Genomic DNA, 18085 nt, shown 5'->3' with positions numbered 1-18085 from the left:
ACCCCCACACCCAGGGATGCCTGTGCTTCATATCCACGTCCTTGGAAAGAACTGCGACATTAAATCCATTTATTCCACTGTGTGTGTGGCCAGAGTGCAGAGAAGCAGCTCTGAGGGATTCAGTGTTTTCACCCTGGCACATTCCATTCCACAGGAACGCCTGACTAGCGCTCACGTGGGTTCAGCCAGCAGTGGGAGCAGATGCCACCCAGCAGTTCAGGCAGAACATTTGCTGCCTGAACACTTCCAAATTCTCCGCCTCCTGATCCCCGTGGCCCACCCGGGCTAGGGCGCCCTTTGTCCTGGGAACTTGCCTCCCGGTGAGCCATTAAACCCAGGAAATGCTTGGCGTAGTGGTGAGCCCGTGTTCTCACACCAGCTACTCAGTCTTAGACTTCGCACGTTTTCCCTTAGAGGAACTCTCCTCGCTCCTTAAAGCAACAACTCAGCACAGGCTTATTGAAACCCCGCCTGCTCCCCAGAACAGGTCAGCTCCTCACCTCTCTCCCAACGAACCTGAAGACTTGATCTTCCTCCAAGAGTGAGTTTACGGTCCAAGGTGAGAGCTCTGAATGGTGACGGAGGCAGTCCCAGGAGTCAGGCGCTCCCAGCCCGCTCCGCAGTCCTCCTGCCCGCCTGGCCACGCCCACAGGCATCACGACAGGCAGCCCCCCCACCAAGTCCCCGCTCCCGCCCCTGCTCCCTCACCCCAGCAGCTGCAGGAGACAGTCAGGAAATGAAGACAAGAGGCTCTGGTCTCTGGCCTCTCTGAAAGCCGGGTGCAACCTGCGCTCGCTGTGCCCTGGTCAAGCTCTACTTATAGAAGGTGGCCAAGTATTGATACTTGTAACGGGTTTTTCCCTGTGAACAAGAATTGGGAAAATGCAAAATGAGTGAATATTCTGCTTACTTTTTTCTGTTCTGCGTTTTAAGAGTTCTCTGCTAGAGCTGATAAACCTGACCAGTGTTCCTCTTATTTTCTCATGCCCTTTCCCGCCTCCAGCCTAGGGCTGCAGCCAAGGTTACGCTTGTGGAAAGCACTGTCTCATACAACACACAGACACACACACACACATAAACAACACACACAGACACACCCATATACAGATGCACATATGGACACACAAACACATACAGATGCACACATGGACACACACACAGACACATAAACACACAAGGAAATACAAACAGACACAGAGACAGGTACACTGTACACAGACACACAGACACACACACACCACAGACACTACACACACACAGATGCAGAAACACAGAAATATAAACAGGTACACAGAGAGACACATAACTACACACACTCAACACACAGACATATGCACAGACACATTAACTACACAGACACAGACACACAGGCCTGCAGTGGACTGGGCAGCCCCACTGGAGCTTAGCCTACTGGGCATTGCCCAGGTATTGGCAGGAAGTCCAAGGCTCTTGGCCCATTAACAGTGTAATAGGCAGAACCCAAAAAGGTATCCTTATGGGAGGTTCCTCTCCAAGCCTCTCTGGGAGAACCATTTATTCATGGAGCCCAGCTGCACTAGGTGTTTGGAGGCACAAACTTAAAACAAGCATGTTGTACAAGGCAGGGGGCTGCCCGGGAGCAAGGACCAAGGATGCAGGGCCTCTGGGTCCCCCAGAGCATGGTGGGTACTGCCACAGCGCAGTACCACTGCTGGCACGCTGGCAGGAAAGCCCAGCCTCTCCAAGAGGAGGCCCAGTGCCATGTTTGTAGATGTCTCTATTCAGATTGCCACAGGCAGCCAGTGTGGACACAGCAGTGACCCCATCCACATGGAATGGGGGCCACACAGAGCCTGTGGCCACCCCAGGAATGCCAGCATCTGCACTCAACCATAGCCAAGTCTTTCTCCAGCACCTCAAGTCTTCCTCCACAGGGCAGAAGGTGGCAAGGGGGCCCCAGAGCATGAATATGCAGGCCTCTGGGGCAGACAGAAGGTTCCAGGCTGCTCTGCCCTTACAGAATGGCCTCCACACACTAGGAGCCTTACTGTGAGGGCCAGCCTATCTGAAGGAGGATCATGAAGCAGCAGCATGGCAATTGTGGCCACTGCATGGCTCTCTGTGCCTAATGCCCATGTCCCTGGCATCCATGCGCAGACCCCAAGCCTAGCCCATGTCTCTTGTGTAGCTGCTAAACATTTGCAGGGGAATCAACCCTATTCCTGCTCCAGGGGTGGGCTTGCATGGCCTAAATTATGGAGGAAATCTCAACCCTGCCAGGAATTGGCATTTGCCATGTCCAAACCCACATGGCAGTGCAGCCCCCTCAGAGCAGGGCAGAGTCTCCGAGACCAAGCACCACACGAGACCAAACCATAAGCTCTCCATCTCTGGGCTTCTGAGTCACTGCCAACCCTCCCTCCTGGTTGTTGAAGCCAGGTCCAGGTGGGGGTTCCCTTCTTGGCAGCTGAGAACAAGGATTGGATACAGCAGCAGCACTAGAAGCCCTCATAAGAGACTGGGCCAGACTTACCTGCTAGTATTGGAGGGTCTCCTGCAGAGGCGGGGGGCAGCTGTGGCTCGCTGTAGGGACAAGGACACTGGCAGGGGCAGTTCTGGGGAGTACTCATTGGTATGAGCCCTCTTTGAGGCCACCCTTTTCTCACCAAGACCTGGCCCAACCCAAAAGCTTGTAGGCTCCAGTGCTGGGACGCCTCAGACTAAACAACCAACAGGGTGGGAACACAGCCCCACCCATCAGCAGACAGGCTGCTTAAAGTCATCTTGAATAAATAGCTGCCTGAAAAAACAAATCCCTGACACAGCCCTGCCCACCAGAGGGATGAAACCCAGCTCCACCCACCAGTGGGCAGGTACAATTCCCTCCCATCAGGATGCCTGCACAAGCCTCTTAGACCAGCATCACCCACCAGCGGGCAGACACCAAAAGCAAGAGGAACTACAACCCTGCAGGCTGCAGAATGGAAAACATAATCACAGAAATTTAGACAAAATGAGACAGTGGAGGAATATGTTTCAGATGAAGAACAAGAAAAAAACCCGGAAGAATAACTAAGAGAAGTGGGATAGGCAATCTACCCAAAAAGGAATTCAGAATAATGACAGTAAAGATGATCCAAAATCTTGGAAAAAGAATGGAGGCACAGATCAAGACGACACAAGAAATGTTTAACAAAGACCTAGAAAAACTAAAGAACAAACAGAGATGAACAATACAATACCTTAAATGAAAAATACACTAGAAGGAATCAATAGCAGAATAACTGAGGCAGAAGAATGGATAAGTGACCTGGAAGACAGAATGGTGGAAATCACTGCCACAGAACACAATAAAGAAAAAGGAATGAAAAGAAATGAGGACAGACTAAGAGACCTAGGAGACAACATTAAACACACCAACATTTGCATTATAGGGTCCCAGAAGAAGAAGAGAAAGAGAAAGGGCTGGAGAAAATATTTGAAGAGATAATAGCTGAAAACTTCCCTAACATTGGAAAGAAAACAGTCACCCAAGTCCAAGAAGCGTAGAGAGTCCCAGGCAGGATAAACCCAAGGAGGAACATGCTGAGACACATAGTAATCAAACTGACAAAAATTAAAGACAAAGAAAAAATATTAAAGCAATGAGGGAAAAGCAACAAATAATGTACAAGGGAGTCCCCATAAGGTTATCAGCTGATTTTTCAGCAGAAACTTGATGGCCAGAAGGGAGTGTCACAATATATTTAAAGTGTTGAAAGGGAAGAACCTACAACCAAGAATACTCTACCCAGCAAGGCTCTCATTCAGATTTGAGGGAGCAATGAAAAGCTTTACAGACAAGAACAGCTAAGAGAATTCAGCACCACCAGAACAGCTTTACAACAAATGCTAAAGGAACTTATCTGGGCAGAAAAGAAAAGGCCACAACTAGAAACAAGAAAATTATGACTGGAAAATCTCACCAGTAAAGGCAAACATATAGTAAAGGTAGGAAATCATCCCCCAAAAAATATGATATCAAAACCAGCAACTGTGAGAAGAGGAGAACACAAATTCAGGATATTGGAAATGCATTTGAAATTAAAAGACCAGCAACTTAAAACAATCTTGCATATATATAGGCTGATATATCAAAACCACATGGTAACCACAAACTGAAAATCTATATTAGAAAAACACACACAAAAGAAAAAGGAATCCAAACACAACACTAAAGTTAGTCATCAAACCACAAGAGAAGGCAACAAAAGAGGAAGGGAGGTAAAAACACCTACAAAAACAAATCCAAAATAATTAACAAAATGGCAATAAGAACATACATATCAATAATTACCTTAAACATAAACGGAATAAATACTCCAGCCAAAAGACATAGACTGGCTGAATGGATACAAAAACAAGACCCATATATATGCTGTCTACAAGAGTCCCACTTCAGACCTGGTGACACATACAGACTGAAAGTGGGGGATGGAAAAATGTATTCCATGTAAATGGAAATCAAAAGGAAGCTTGAGTAGCAATACTCATATCGGACAAAATAGACATTAAAATAAGGACTGTTACAAGAGAAAAAGAAGGACACTATATAACGATCAAGGGATCAATCCAAGAAGAAGATATAACAATTGTAAATATATATGCACCCAACATAGGAGCACCTCAATATACAAGGCAAATACTAACAGCCATAAAAGGAGAAATAGACAGTAACACAATAATAGTGGGCGACTTTAACACCCCACCTTCATCAATGGATATATCATCCAGACAGAAAATCAATAAGGAAACACAGGCTTTAAATGACATTATACCAGATGGACTTGATTGATATTTACAGAGCATTCCAACCCAAAGCAGCAGAATACACATTCTTCTCAAGTGCACATGGAATTTTCTCAGGGATTGATCACATGCTGGGCCACAAAGCAAGCCTCAGTAAATTTAAGAAAATTGAAATCATATCAAGCATCTTTTCTGACCACAATGCTATGAGATTAGAAATCAACTACAAGAAGAAAAAAAAACAGTAAAAAACAAAAACGTGTGGAGTCCAAACAATATGCTATTAAACAACCAATGGATCACTGAAGAAATAAAAAAGGAAATAAAAAAAAATACGAGACAAATGAAAATGAAAACACGATGACCCAAAACCTATGGGATGCAGCAAAAGCAGTTCTAAGCGGGAAGCTTATATTAATACACTCTTACCTCAGGAAACAAGGAAAATAAACAACCTAAACTTACACCTGAAGCAACTGGAGAAAGAAGAACAAACAAAACCCAAAGTTATTAGAAGGAAAGAAATCATAAAATCAGAACAGAAATAAATGAAATAGAGATGAAGAAAACAACAGAAAAGATCAATGAAACTAAATGAAACTAAAATCTGGGTCTTTGAAAAGATAAACAAAATTGATAAACCTTTAGAACCCTCATCAAGATAAAGAGGGAGAGGGTTCAAACCAATAAAATTAGAAATGAAACAGGAGAAGTTACAACAGACACCACAGAAATACAAAGCATCATAAGAGACTACTACAAGCAACTATATGCCAATTAAATAGACAACCTAGAAGAAGTGGACAAATTCTTAGAAAGATATAATCTCCCAAGACTGAACTAGGATGAAATAGAAAATATGAACAGACCAATCACAAGTACTGAAATTGAATCTGTGATTTTAAAACTTGCAACAAACAGAAGTCCAGGATCAGATGGCTTTACAGGTGAATTCTACCAAACATTTAGAGAATAGTTAACACCTACCCTTCTGAAACTATTCCAAAAAATTGCAGAGGAAGGAACACTCCCAAACTCATTCTATTGGCCACCATCACCCTGATACATAAACCAAAGATACCACAAAGAAAGAAAATTACAGGCCAATATCACTGATGAACATAGACGCAAAAATCCTCAACAAAATACTACCAAACTGAATGCAACAATACGTTAAAGGGATTATACACCATCATCAAGTGAGATTATCCCAGGATGCAAGGATTTTTCAATATCCGCAAATCACTCAGCATGATACACCACATTAACAAACTGAAGAATAAAAACCATATGATCATCTCAATAGCTACACAAAAAGCTTTTGACAAAACTCAACACCCATTTATGATAAAAACTCTCAAGAAAGTGGGCATAGAGGGAAAATACCTCAACATAATAAAGGCTATATATGACAAACTTACAGCTAACATCATACTCAATGGTGAAAAACTGAAAGCATTTCCTCTAAGGTCAGGAACATGTCCACTCTCACCACTTTTATTCAACATAGTTTTGGATGTCTTATCCAAGACAATCAGAGAAGAAAAAGAAATAATGGGAATCCAAAGTGGAAAAGAAGAAGTGAAACAGTCACTGTTTGCAGATGACATGATACTGTACACAGAAAATCCTAAAGGTGCTACCAGAAAACTACAAGAGCTCATCAATGAATTTCGTAAAGTTGCAGGATACAAAATAAATACACAGAAATCTGCTGCATTTCTATACACTAACAATGAAAGATCATAAAGAGAAATTAAAGAAACAATCCCATTTACCATAGCATCAAGAAGAATAAAATACCTAGGAATATACCTACCTAAGGAGACAAAAGACCTGTACTCCAAAAACTATAAGACGCTGATGAAAAAAATCAAAGATGACACAAACAAATGGAAAGGTATACCAGGTTCCTGGATTGGAAGAATCAACATTGTGAAAAAAAACTATACTGCCCAAAACAATCTACAGATTCAATTCAATCCCTATCAAATTACCAATGGCATTTTTCCCAAAACTGGAACAAAAAATTTTTTAATTTGTATGGAGATACAAAAGACCCCAAATAGCCAAAGTAATCTTGAGAAAGAAAAACGGAGCTGGAGGAATCAGGTTCTCTGACTTCAGACTATACAAGAAAGGTACAGTCATCAAAACAGTACAGTACTGGCACAAAACCAGAAATATAGATCAATGGAAAAGGATAGAAAGCCCAGCAATAAACACACACACCTATAGTCAATTAATCTATGATAATGAGGCAAGACTATACAATGGAGAAAAGACTCTTCAATAAATGGTGCTGGGAAAACTGGACAGCTACATGTAAATGAATGAAATTAGAACAATCCCTAACACCATACACAAAAATAAACTCAAAATGGATTAAAGGCCTAAATGTAAGACTGGATGCTATAAAACTCTTAGAGGAAAATATAGGAAGAACACTCTTTGACAGAAATCGCAGCAAGATCCTTTTTGATCCACTTCCTAGAGTAATGAAAATAAAAACAGGCTTAATAGCCAAAGCAGTCTTGAGGGAAAAAAACGGAGCTGGAGGAATCAGACTCCCTGACTTCAGACTATACTACAAAGCTACAGTAATCAAGACAATATGGTACTGGCACAAAAACAGAAACATAGACCAATGGAACAAGATAGAAAGCCCAGAGATAAATCCACGCACTTATGGTCAACTAACCTATGACAAAGGAGGCAAGGAAACACAATGAAGAGAAGACAGTCTCTTCAATAAGTGGTGCTGGGAAAACTGGACAGCTACATGTACAAGAATGAAATTAGAACACTCCTTAACACCATACACAAAAATAAGCTCAAAATGGATTAGAGACCTACATGTAAGACCAGACACTATAAAACTCTTAGAGGAAAACATAAGAAGAACACTCTTTGACATAAATCACAGCAAGATCGTTTTTCATCCACCTCCTAGAGTAATGGAAATAGAAACAAAAATAAACAAATGGGACCTAATGAAACTTAAAAGCTTTTGCACAGCAAAGGAAACCATAAACAAGACGAAAAGACAACCTTCAGAATGGGAGAAAATATTTGCAAACGAATCAACAGACAAAGGATTAATCTCCAAAATATATAAACAGCTCATGCAGCTCAATATTAAAAAAACAAACAACCCAATCCAAAAATGGGCAGAAGACCTAAATAGACATTTCTCCAAAGAAGACATACAGATGGCCAAGAAGCACATGAAAAGCTGCTCAACATCACTAATTATTAGAGAAATGCAAATCAAAACTACAATGAGGTATCACCTCACACCAGTTAGAATGGGCATCATCAGAAAATCTACAAACAATAAATGCTGGAGAGGGTGTGGAGAAAAGGGAACCCTCTTGCACTATTGGTGGGAATGTAAATTGATACAGCCACTATGGAGAACAGTATGGAGGTTCCTTAAGAAACTAAAAAAAAACTAAACTAAAAATAGAATTACTATATGACCCAGCAATCCCACTACTGGGTATATACCCAGAGAAAACCATAATTCAAAAAGACACATGCACCCCAATGTTCACTGCAGCACTATTTACAATAGCCAGGACATGGAAGCAACCTAAATGCCCATCGACAGATGAATGGATAAAGAAGATGTGGTACATATAAACAATGGAATATTACTCAGCCATAAAAAGGAATGAAATTGGGTCATTTGTTGAGACGTGGATGGATCTAGACACTGTCATACAGAGTGAAGTAAGTCAGAAAGAGAAAAACAAATATTGTATATTAACGCATATATGTGGAACCTAGAAAAATGGTACAGAGGAACCGGTTTGCGGGGCAGAAATTGAGACACAGATGTAGAGAACAAACATATGGACACCAAGGGGGGAAAGCAGGGGGGTGGGGTTGGTGGTGTGATGAATTGGGCGATTGGGATTGACATGTATACACTGATGTGTATAAAACTGATCACTAATAAGAACCTGCTGTATAAAAAAATAAAATGAAAGCATAAAAAAAAAAGAGAAAAGAAAAACAGGGAATTCCCTGGTGGTCCGTGGTTAAGAATCTGCCTTCCAATGCAGGGCACATGGTTTCGATCCCTGGTTGGGGAACTAAGATCCCACATGCTGTGTGGCAACTAAGCCCATGTGCCACAACTACAGAAGCCACGCGCTGTGTAACCCATGCACCACAACTACAGAGCCCACAAACTCTGGAGCCCGTGTGCCACAACTAGAGAGAAGCCCACATGCCACAACAAAGAGCCCGCACACTGCAACGAAAGATCCCGCGTGCCGCAACTAAGACTCAACGCAGCCAAATATAATTAATAAATAAATATCTTTTAAAAAGTAAAATAAGATAGCCTTTGAAAAAAATGAAAATAAAAACAAAAATAAACAAATGGCAAAGGAAACCATAAACAACATGAACAGACAACCACAGAATGGGAGAAAATATTTGCAAATGTTGCAACCGACAAGGAATTAATCTCCAAAATTTACAAACAGCTCATGTGGCTCAATATCAAAAAACAAACAACCTGATCAATAGGGAAAAGGGAACCCTCTTGCACTGTTGGTGGGAATGTAAATTGATACAGCCACTATGGAGAACAGTGTGGAGGTTCCTTAAGAAACTAAAAATAGAACTACCATACGACCCAGCAATCCCATTAGTGGGCATATATCTGGAGGAAAACATGGTTTGAAAGGATACATGCACCCCAATGTTCATTGCAGCGCTGTTTACAACAGCAAAGACATGGAAGCAACCTAAATGTCCATCAACAGATGAGTGGATAAAGAAGATGTGGTACATATACACAATGAAATATTACTCAGCCATTAAAAAGAATAAAATAATGCCATTTGCAGCAACATGAATGGACCTGGACATTATCATACTGAGTGAAGTAAGTCAGACAGAGAAAGGCAAATATCATACATATGATATCACTTATATGTGGAACCTAAAGAAAATGACACAAACGAACTTATTTAGAAAACAGGAACAGACTCACAGACTTAGAGAACAAACCTATGGTTACCAGGGGGAGGGGTGGGGGAGAGGGATAGATTGGGAGTTTGGGATCGACATATACACACTGCTATATTTAAAATACATAATCAACAAGGACCTACTGTATAGCACAGGGAACTTTGCTCAATACTCTGTAATAACATAAATGGGAAAAGAATTTGAAAAAGAATAGATACATGTATAACTGAATCACTTTGCTGTACACCTGAAACTAACAGAACATTGTTAATCAACTATACTCCAATATAAAATTTAAAAATTTTTAAAAAGGCATTTAAAAGCGTAATGACCTGTGGAGCAGCAAGAACTCTCATTCATTGCTGGTGGGAATGCAAAATGGGGCAGCCACTTTGGAAGATAATTTGGCAATTTCTTACAAAACTAAATACACTCTTACCATACAATTCAGCAATTGTGCTCCCTGGCATTTATCCAAAAGGAGTTCACAACACATTCACACAAAAACTGGCACATGGATGTTTATGGCAGCTCTAATCATAATGGCCAAAACTTGGAAGCAACCAAGATGTCCTTTAACAGGTGAATGGATAAACCGTGGTGTCTAGACAATGGAATATTATTCAGCACTAAAAAGAAATGAGCTCTCAAGCCATGAAAACACATGGAGGAACCTTAAATGCATTGGTAAGTGAAAGAAGCCAATCTGAAAAGACTCCAAACTGCATGATTCCAACTATATGAGGTTCTGGAAAAGGCAAAACTGAAGATAATAAAAAATAAAAGAGGTTGGGGTGACGGAGGAATGAATAAACAGAGCACAGACGATTTTTAGGGCAGTGAAACTATTTTGTGTGATATTAAAATGATGGAAACACTTCATTATGTATTTGTCCAAATCCACAGAATGCAATACCTCCAGGATTGAGCCCCAATGTGAACTGTGGATTTTGGGTGACAGTGCTGAGTCGGTGCAGGGTCATCAGTCGTAACAAACGTACCGCTCTGGTGGGGAGGCTGATAACGTGGGATGCGGTGCATGCCTGGGGGCAGGGGGCAGAGGTGAATTCTCTGTACCTTCTGCTCCATTTTGCTGTGAGTCTAAAACTGCTTTAATAGTCTTTTTTTTTTTAATGTAATGAGCTAGAGGAAAATTCATTGTTCAGAATTCCTCAGAGGAAATTCTCATTTGTGTATTAAAAAAAAACAAAAAAACACCATTGTAAAGCAATTATACTCCAATAAAGATGTTAAAACAAAACAAAACAAAACAAAAACCAAAAAAACGTTTGAAAAGTGGCTGGGGCGTGGCCCACCTGGCCCAGCTCCCTGCACTGGGGACGGCCTGCCCCTCACACCCCTCACCCAGGTGGAGGTGTCCCTGCGGCACGCCACCAGCACCACTCCAGCCATTAGAGAGCAGGGGCCTGGTCCCAGGACTAGGACATACAGTGCCCAGCATGCCCTCCTCTAGGACCTGCATGTCAACTACAGGTTTCCAGCGTCCCACACTGGGACTGGGTGTCACTGCTTCGAGAAATCATCATCCCTCCAAGGGGCTCTTGCCATCCAAGCCAACTAAAGCAGAGTGAGAGCAGGGGACCAGGTGCTGGTGGCTTCCACTGGGTGTGCACTTGCACCATGGATGCAAAAGCTGGGCCTGGGGTCATGGCAGTGCCACAGCAGAAGAAAGAGGAAACAGAGAATCCTCCAGGATTTCTGAAGTTAAACAAAAAAGAAAAGGAGCTCACAGTGAGTATGTCTCATGCAAATGCTCGTGGACAGGGCCATGATCATGGAGGTGAAGCTTGTGTGCGGGTGGCTGTCCCAGCATCTGCTCCTCCTGGGACCACCCTCTGCCAGGACCGTGCAGCTTCCCCCCTGAGAAGCAGCACTTTTGGTCTCTGGACACTTTTTCACTCTTAAAGCCTCTTTAGGATCCTCAATGATTTATACCTGGATTTTATCTATCAGTAGTTACCATGTTGGAAATTGAACATGAAAAAAAAATTTTTTTTAGTCCCACAAGGACCCTTCGATGGCAGGGGGTAGAGGGGAGAAACTAACACAGCAAAGATATTAGTACGTAAAACTGAAAAATTGTAGAATATTTATTCATCTTAAAATAAAAACAAGGGGGCTTTCCTGGTGGCACAGTGGTTGAGAATCTGCCTGCCAATGCAGGGGACACGGGTTCGAGCCCTGGTCTGGGAAGATCCCACATGCCACGGAGCAACCAAGCCCATGAGCCGCAACTACTGAGCCTGCGCGTCTGGAGCCTGTGCTCCGCAACAAGAGAGGCCACGATAGTGAGAGGCCTGCGCACCGCGATGAAGAGTGGCCCCCGCTTGCCGCAACTAGAGAAAAGCCCTCGCACAGAAACAAAGACCCAACACAGCCAAAACTAAATAAATTTAATTAATTAAAAAAATAAAAATAAAGAAGCAATGTAGCTCTTTCAAAAAAGAATAAAAATAAATAAAAATAAAAACAAGCCAATTACTTATTAACATGGATACTATTTTGAGAAATTGTTTTTCAAAACAAAAAAATTTAGTGAGAATGGTATTTACATTTTCGTCAGTCTCTTTACTCTGGCTTAAGATAGCTGGATTCTCATTTCTGCCTCTGCAGTCCGCAAGCTGCCATAGCCGGCCCTCCACTATTGTTCCACATTTGCGGATTCAACTAAACCTTGGATCAAAAATATTCAGGAAAAGAAATTCTAGAAAGTTCCCAAAAGCAAAAGTTGAATTTGCTGACAAATATTTACATAGCATTTACATTGCATTAGGTATTATAAGTAATCTAGGGATGATTTAAAGTATATAGGAGGGGGTTTCCCTGGTGACGCAGTGGTTAAGAATCCGCCTGCCAATGCAGGGGACACGGTCGAGCCCTGGTCCGGGAAGATTGCCAAATGCTGCAGAGCAACTAAGCCCGTGCGCCACAACTACTGACCCTGCGCTCTAGAGCCCGTGAGCCACAACTACTGAAGCCCACGTGCCTAGAGCCCGCCTGTGCTCTGCAACAATAGAAGCCACCACAATGAGCAGCCCACGCACCACAACGAAGAGTAGCCCCCGCTCACCGCCACTAGAGAAAGCCCACGCGCAACAACGAAGACCCAGCGCAGCCAAAAATAAATAAATAAATTTATAAAAGTATTTATGGGAGGATGTCTATGGGTTATATGCAAATGCTACACTATTTTACATAAGGGACTTCAGCATTCAGAGTTTGGTAGCCTTGGGGGTCCTGGAACCAATCTCCTGCAGATATCAAGGGACAACCATATGTTTTGATTGAAGGATATGAAAAATATTTGGCCTTATGCAGATATGTGGTTGGAAAAGGGAGGACTTCATGGACACCTTGAAAGGGCCTCAGGAACCTCCAGGTTCCTGGAACAGGACTTTGAGAACGCTGTTTGTAGAGGCGGTACCTTTGCCAGCCTGTTGATCCTGAGAGTGGAGAGGACAATACAGGCCTGAGCGCAGGCTGCACCTGTTCTCGCTTGCTCTCCTGCCCTGGGTCGTCAGAAGGGCATGTGAAGCAGAGCCCTACCCAACCCACAGTCCAGAGCCACGCAGCCAGAACTGGCCAACCCAGATGCACAAAGAGAGAAATAAATGCTTCTTGTGTGCCACCGACTTTGGGGGTAGTTTGTTATGCAGCCAAAGCTGACTAACAACAAAAGGGATGGTGATTAAAAAAACACCTCACAACTTATGGAAATTTTGCAACAAGCTGAAAAAAGGGCTAATCTGAACATTCACCAATTTGGTCATGAATAATTTCCCAGAAAAAATTTCTCTTTGGATCTTTTAATGCGACACATTGAGTCCCCGAGGAAAGAAACAGTCTCCCACGTGAAATACCTACCGCTTGCCTCCATCTGATACTGTTTACCCCAAGTTCCACTGCACTAGGCCTGCTGGCCAATCTCCCTCCTACGGTCTCAGTCCTTCACTTTGCAGAGCCTACCACACACGTGATCCTGGAACAAGCAGCTCAAATCCTACTCCATGGCCGACTGGACCAGAGACACTCCCCTGCCCCCAGGCCCATGGGACAGGAAGGAACCAAGGCTGCAGAGGCAGACAGCGTGGAGGACGGGGAGGGACGCTGAAGGCTCCTGACCCTAGCTGCTCCCCTGGAGCCCTTCCAGTCTCCTGAGGACCACTCCCTTTGTCACTGCAGTGAGTTTGGTTTTGTAACCAAAAAAGTCTAACTAGACTGGAATGGCTTTAACTAATGCTGTATCAAACACTAATCTATTTTTGGGTGGTAGCACATCCACCAGTGCTAGTCTAACCACATAAGAAAGTTCAGCTTACAATTTTGAGACAGATGTTTTATTATTTATAGGGAATTAAAATTTAGGCATATACATGACACAAACATTATATATAGTACTTTCCATGATAGAAGTTATGATACTGCTCACAGAAAGGCCTCGATTCAAGTTACACACCGCATACGCTAGAATGTGCACCTGGGGAGGAAAGGGGGGCTGATGGCCTTTTGGTTTTGGTTTTGGTTTAAATAACCTCCGGATGCATTCAAGTAATACTGATCATTTAATGTTCAAAAAACTTTTAATAAATTCCGAGTAAAATTAATTGAAATATTTATAATACGATTTAATTGTTACACAGTATTTCCAATGTACAATCAAGGCAATGCACAACACTTAAAAGGAAGGGGAAAAAAAAAATCTATTGCACCCACAAGGAAAAAGGCTTTTTATTCATTTTTTGGGATGCTGCAATTCAGTACTTATATTAAACATTTACACACTTTAGTAAACGCAGAAGTCCTACATGTAATGCGCAGCATTGTGGGTAAGAAGCCCCTTTTTAGTCTCCACGTGCGAGGCTGACTGTCTGATCATCCTCCCGCACGTTAGAGGGCTAACCTTCTCATGGCACACGTCACGCCCTGCAGTCTGAACTGCAGCACTCTGCCTCCCTGCTCAGTCTCGTGGTGCCTTGTGATGGGCGGCATTCTCCGCCTCAGTGTCCTGTTAAGTAATCCTGTGTAGAGTCTGAAGCCAAAGAATCCACGTCCTCGTCCTCTGAGTCGGCACTGCTGTCATCCGCAGCCGGCTCTCCCGTGAGGGCTATGCGAGCATAATCGTCTGTGTCTATGGACTTGCAAAAGTGGATGGCGTATTTCAGCTTCTCCTCTAGCACCTGCTGACAGGAATACCGGGGCAACTTCAACAAAAAGAAGCAGGTGTAGGATTCAGGAAGGAAGTGGTCAGGAGGGTTGTATTTATCCAATACCTGTTAATGAAAAATGTTAAATCATCAGAGACTACGTACAAGGACAGGTAAAACTGCAATCTATTTTGTTATGTTCATTAGACTCTTGACTCTCATTCACATAAAGCATCATATTTTGTTGGCTAAAAATAACAAAATACCAGAAAACACAAAATCTAGCCAATTTCAGAAATAAAAAGGAGCAACTGATTATTTCCCAGGACTTCCAATAAAAAAATAGCCACTGGTTACTGTGACAACTGCTTTTTACAAACCAATGCTGTGAAGAGAGTCAGATGGCTCCACCCACCCCCGGTCAACAAGGTGGGACTCCAGACCCACTGACACAGGGTCCGGTGCAATGGCACGGGCTTAGCCATCACCCATGTGGGGAAGCTCTCCCTGAATCTATCAGCCCGCTTTCAGCCACAACAGATTAAGATACTAGGAAGCCAGCCAGAACTGTGGACAAACCCCACAAATTACCTGCCTTCTGAGAGGAAAACTACGCATGCTCTCAGAGATCTCCCTGAGGGGTGACGACTTCTGTAACCCTGGCCAGAGGCCCAGCACAGGCTGCACTGGGCAAGGAGCCGCCCCCCAATCCCCCAAACACGCGGGAGAGTGGACACTTCCAACCTGTCTGTCTGCGGTAAACTCCACCCCTCAGCACCCCGACTGGCAAAGTCAACTGAGTAGGCAGTGGGGAGTCAGGTCATTTCACCCCAGGGCCTGGCAGGTAGACAGAGCCCGTCTCTGACCACGGACCGCAGAGTCAGAACTCAAAGCAAAACTCTGGTTCTCAATCCGATGGGCGCTCATTTTTCTCAGTAAGCAGCATTACTCAGTGATTCACCTAATTCAACCAGAGAATCAAATAAATGCTTGAACTGATGTGTGTGCCCAACGATCTAGGGTACGCTGACATAACAGCAGTGTATCCTGGTGGTGGCCAGATAAACTTTTTAGAAGTAGGCAGTGGTACCCAACACCTGCAGTCATAGAATTCTGAGCTGTCAAACCAAAGAGGTTACGTGTTTTTCATTTCTGTTTCCAGAGGGAAGGAAAACCACCTAACAGGAGAGACCTGCTCGCCTTCCCAGCTGGGGCAGGGCCGCGTGCGAGGAACACGACCCTCAGCTGACGCCGCGGGGGTGTCGGAGCCGCACCTGGACGACGAAGTCTCTGCCCCGGAAGTCGGCGATGGTCCTGGGCAGCCTTGTGCGGCCCCACACGAAGCGAAGGAAGAGGGAGCGCTCGGTGTTGGAGAAGGACTCCATCACCTCCCAGAACCACTGGATCAGGGGCGCGGAAGGCTCCACCCCCTTGTACGTCGCCACAGACTTCAGGAGATGCAGGGGGATGTCTGGGCTGCCGCACACCTGTGGAGGGACACACTTTGCGTCAGCACGGGGTCCACCACTCCTTTCTCCCAGGGCTGGTGTGGGGAGGCTCAGGCGTGGGAGGCCCGAGGGGATGGGTGGGAGGACAGGCCCTGTGGCCCGCCGTGTGCGGGCCAGGGCTGGGCAGAGGGAGGCGGGCACTACTCGCTCCCTGAGCACGTCTTACTTCACCCGAAAGGCCCAAGCGTATCTCAGACCTCCAAGTGCAAGATTTAACTGAGAGGTGAGCCGGCGGCACTGACTCAGCGGATGACCACGAGAAGGCATTGCAGGGCGGCAGCACGCGGCGGCAGGCATACATACCATTGTCTCGAGTTCATAGCCGGTGAAGAGAGAAAGAAGGGGGACAGGCACGACTCGGGCCATCCCCTCCCGAACAGCAGCCACCTGCTCGTCAAATTCGTGGAGCCTGAAAGAAAACACCCACTCTGCACTTCCATCTCCGGCGATGTAGACCTCGTTCTGCTCACACCAACCAAGCCTCACCACACAGACGAGCCAGGCGTGTGCTTTGCAGACACAGAGTCTCAGAGCTTCTCACAGACTGGGGCCATCTCACTGGCACACAGAACGCTACCTCAAAAACTAGCTACGGCTATACACGTTCCAAGACACAATTCTCAGCCCCTCCCTGCTTCCCAGGAAGGAGCCAGAGCCCAACAAGCAGAGGCAGCGAGCAGGCCTCACAGCACCCGCGGTAAGAACCTCCCGAAAGCAGATGCCGCGTCCAAGGCCCTGGTGACGGCGAGTGAGGGCACGAGACAGAAGGGAACACGGGTGGACGGCACAGGACACACGCCAGGACCGGCCTCAGGCAGAGCCCAGCAAGCAGAGCCCGGCTGACGCCGGGGCCTCATCCCAACACCCAGCCAGGTGCTTCTGGAGGAAAAGGCTCCCGAGGAGCACGCTGAGGGACGTCAGGCGGAGGTCAGGTGGCGCAAGGGCCAAGCCAGGGGTGGAGACGCCCCAAACACAGCCCTGCCCCAGGAGAGGTGGCACACAGAGGCCTGCGACCTCCGCTGGGACAGTCCCCAAACAGGGGGATTCTCCTCACCTTGGTATTCTGGTCAGAGCCAGGAATCTCGGGTGAGAATAAGAAGTACTCCGACCCTGATCACAGTGGAGCCAAGCCCATTAAATTTTACTTGTGGAAAAAAAGCAGCCACCCAAGCAAACCGTTTTCTGCTATCTTTGCTATTTATTGAGTTGGAATACTGGAGGGCAGACGACCACGTACCTGTAGTTCATTGCGAGCCGGACGTACTCGGCGCGGTTGTCCAGGGTGATGTGTGTGTACTTGGAGCTCAGCTGGATGTCCTGGCCGCTGGCGCTTGGCACCGTGAAGGGAAGGCTCATGGCCTCAAACTCCTCCGAGGTGGCTTCATTGTCACGGATGTACATGAGCCCAGGGATAAAATCTTTATCGACCTTTCAAGGGGAGAAGGGAGTCCCTCTGTTGGGTCGGGGTTGTTCCCGCACCCCAGGCCCCGGTTCACACCCGACACGCAGTCGCGCGAGGCCTCGATCCGCCTGGGGCGTACGGCAAGGCTCCCAGTGTACTGCGCGTGCCGGGAACTAAAAGAGGGGCAGCGGGGAAGCATTTTACCCGAGGAGCTGAAGACAGAGCGTGTAACAAGGAAGTCTTTAAAGCCACTC

At 45.1% G+C, this 18085-nt stretch overlaps 2 protein-coding genes across 10 annotated transcripts in view; both read right to left on the bottom strand.

Moving 5' to 3' along the window:
* OCA2 (OCA2 melanosomal transmembrane protein) overlaps nt 1-657 on the bottom strand; it is a 269698-nt gene extending 269041 nt beyond the window's left edge. For 6 of the 9 annotated variants that reach the window (XM_082465695.1, XM_082465696.1, XM_082465694.1 and 3 more), the window contains exon 1: nt 501-628. Coding sequence is in view for 1 of the 9 variants with exons in the window: in XM_082465697.1 (XP_082321823.1) it covers nt 517-656 (140 nt within the window). In the remaining 8 variants the exon portion in view is untranslated. Of the gene's footprint in view, nt 1-500 lie in introns of all 9 variants that reach the window. The other 3 variants (XM_082465689.1, XM_082465690.1, XM_082465697.1) reach the window with 2 other exon arrangements.
* A 13441-nt stretch (nt 658-14098) lies between these two features.
* Nucleotides 14099-18085, bottom strand: part of HERC2 (HECT and RLD domain containing E3 ubiquitin protein ligase 2) — a 214764-nt gene continuing 210777 nt past the window's right edge. The window contains exons 86-89 of the mRNA XM_082466157.1: nt 17667-17857; nt 16733-16838; nt 16196-16408; nt 14099-15047 (exon numbers count right to left, since the gene is read on the bottom strand). Coding sequence (XP_082322283.1) covers nt 14775-15047; nt 16196-16408; nt 16733-16838; nt 17667-17857 — 783 coding nt within the window. The 3' untranslated portion in view covers nt 14099-14774. The remainder of the gene's footprint in view (nt 15048-16195; nt 16409-16732; nt 16839-17666; nt 17858-18085) is intronic.

This window comes from Balaenoptera physalus (genome assembly GCF_965194825.1).
Source record: "Balaenoptera physalus genome assembly, chromosome: 6".
Taxonomy (NCBI): Eukaryota; Metazoa; Chordata; class Mammalia; order Artiodactyla; family Balaenopteridae; genus Balaenoptera; species Balaenoptera physalus.
This window is presented reverse-complemented; position numbering and strand designations above follow the sequence as displayed.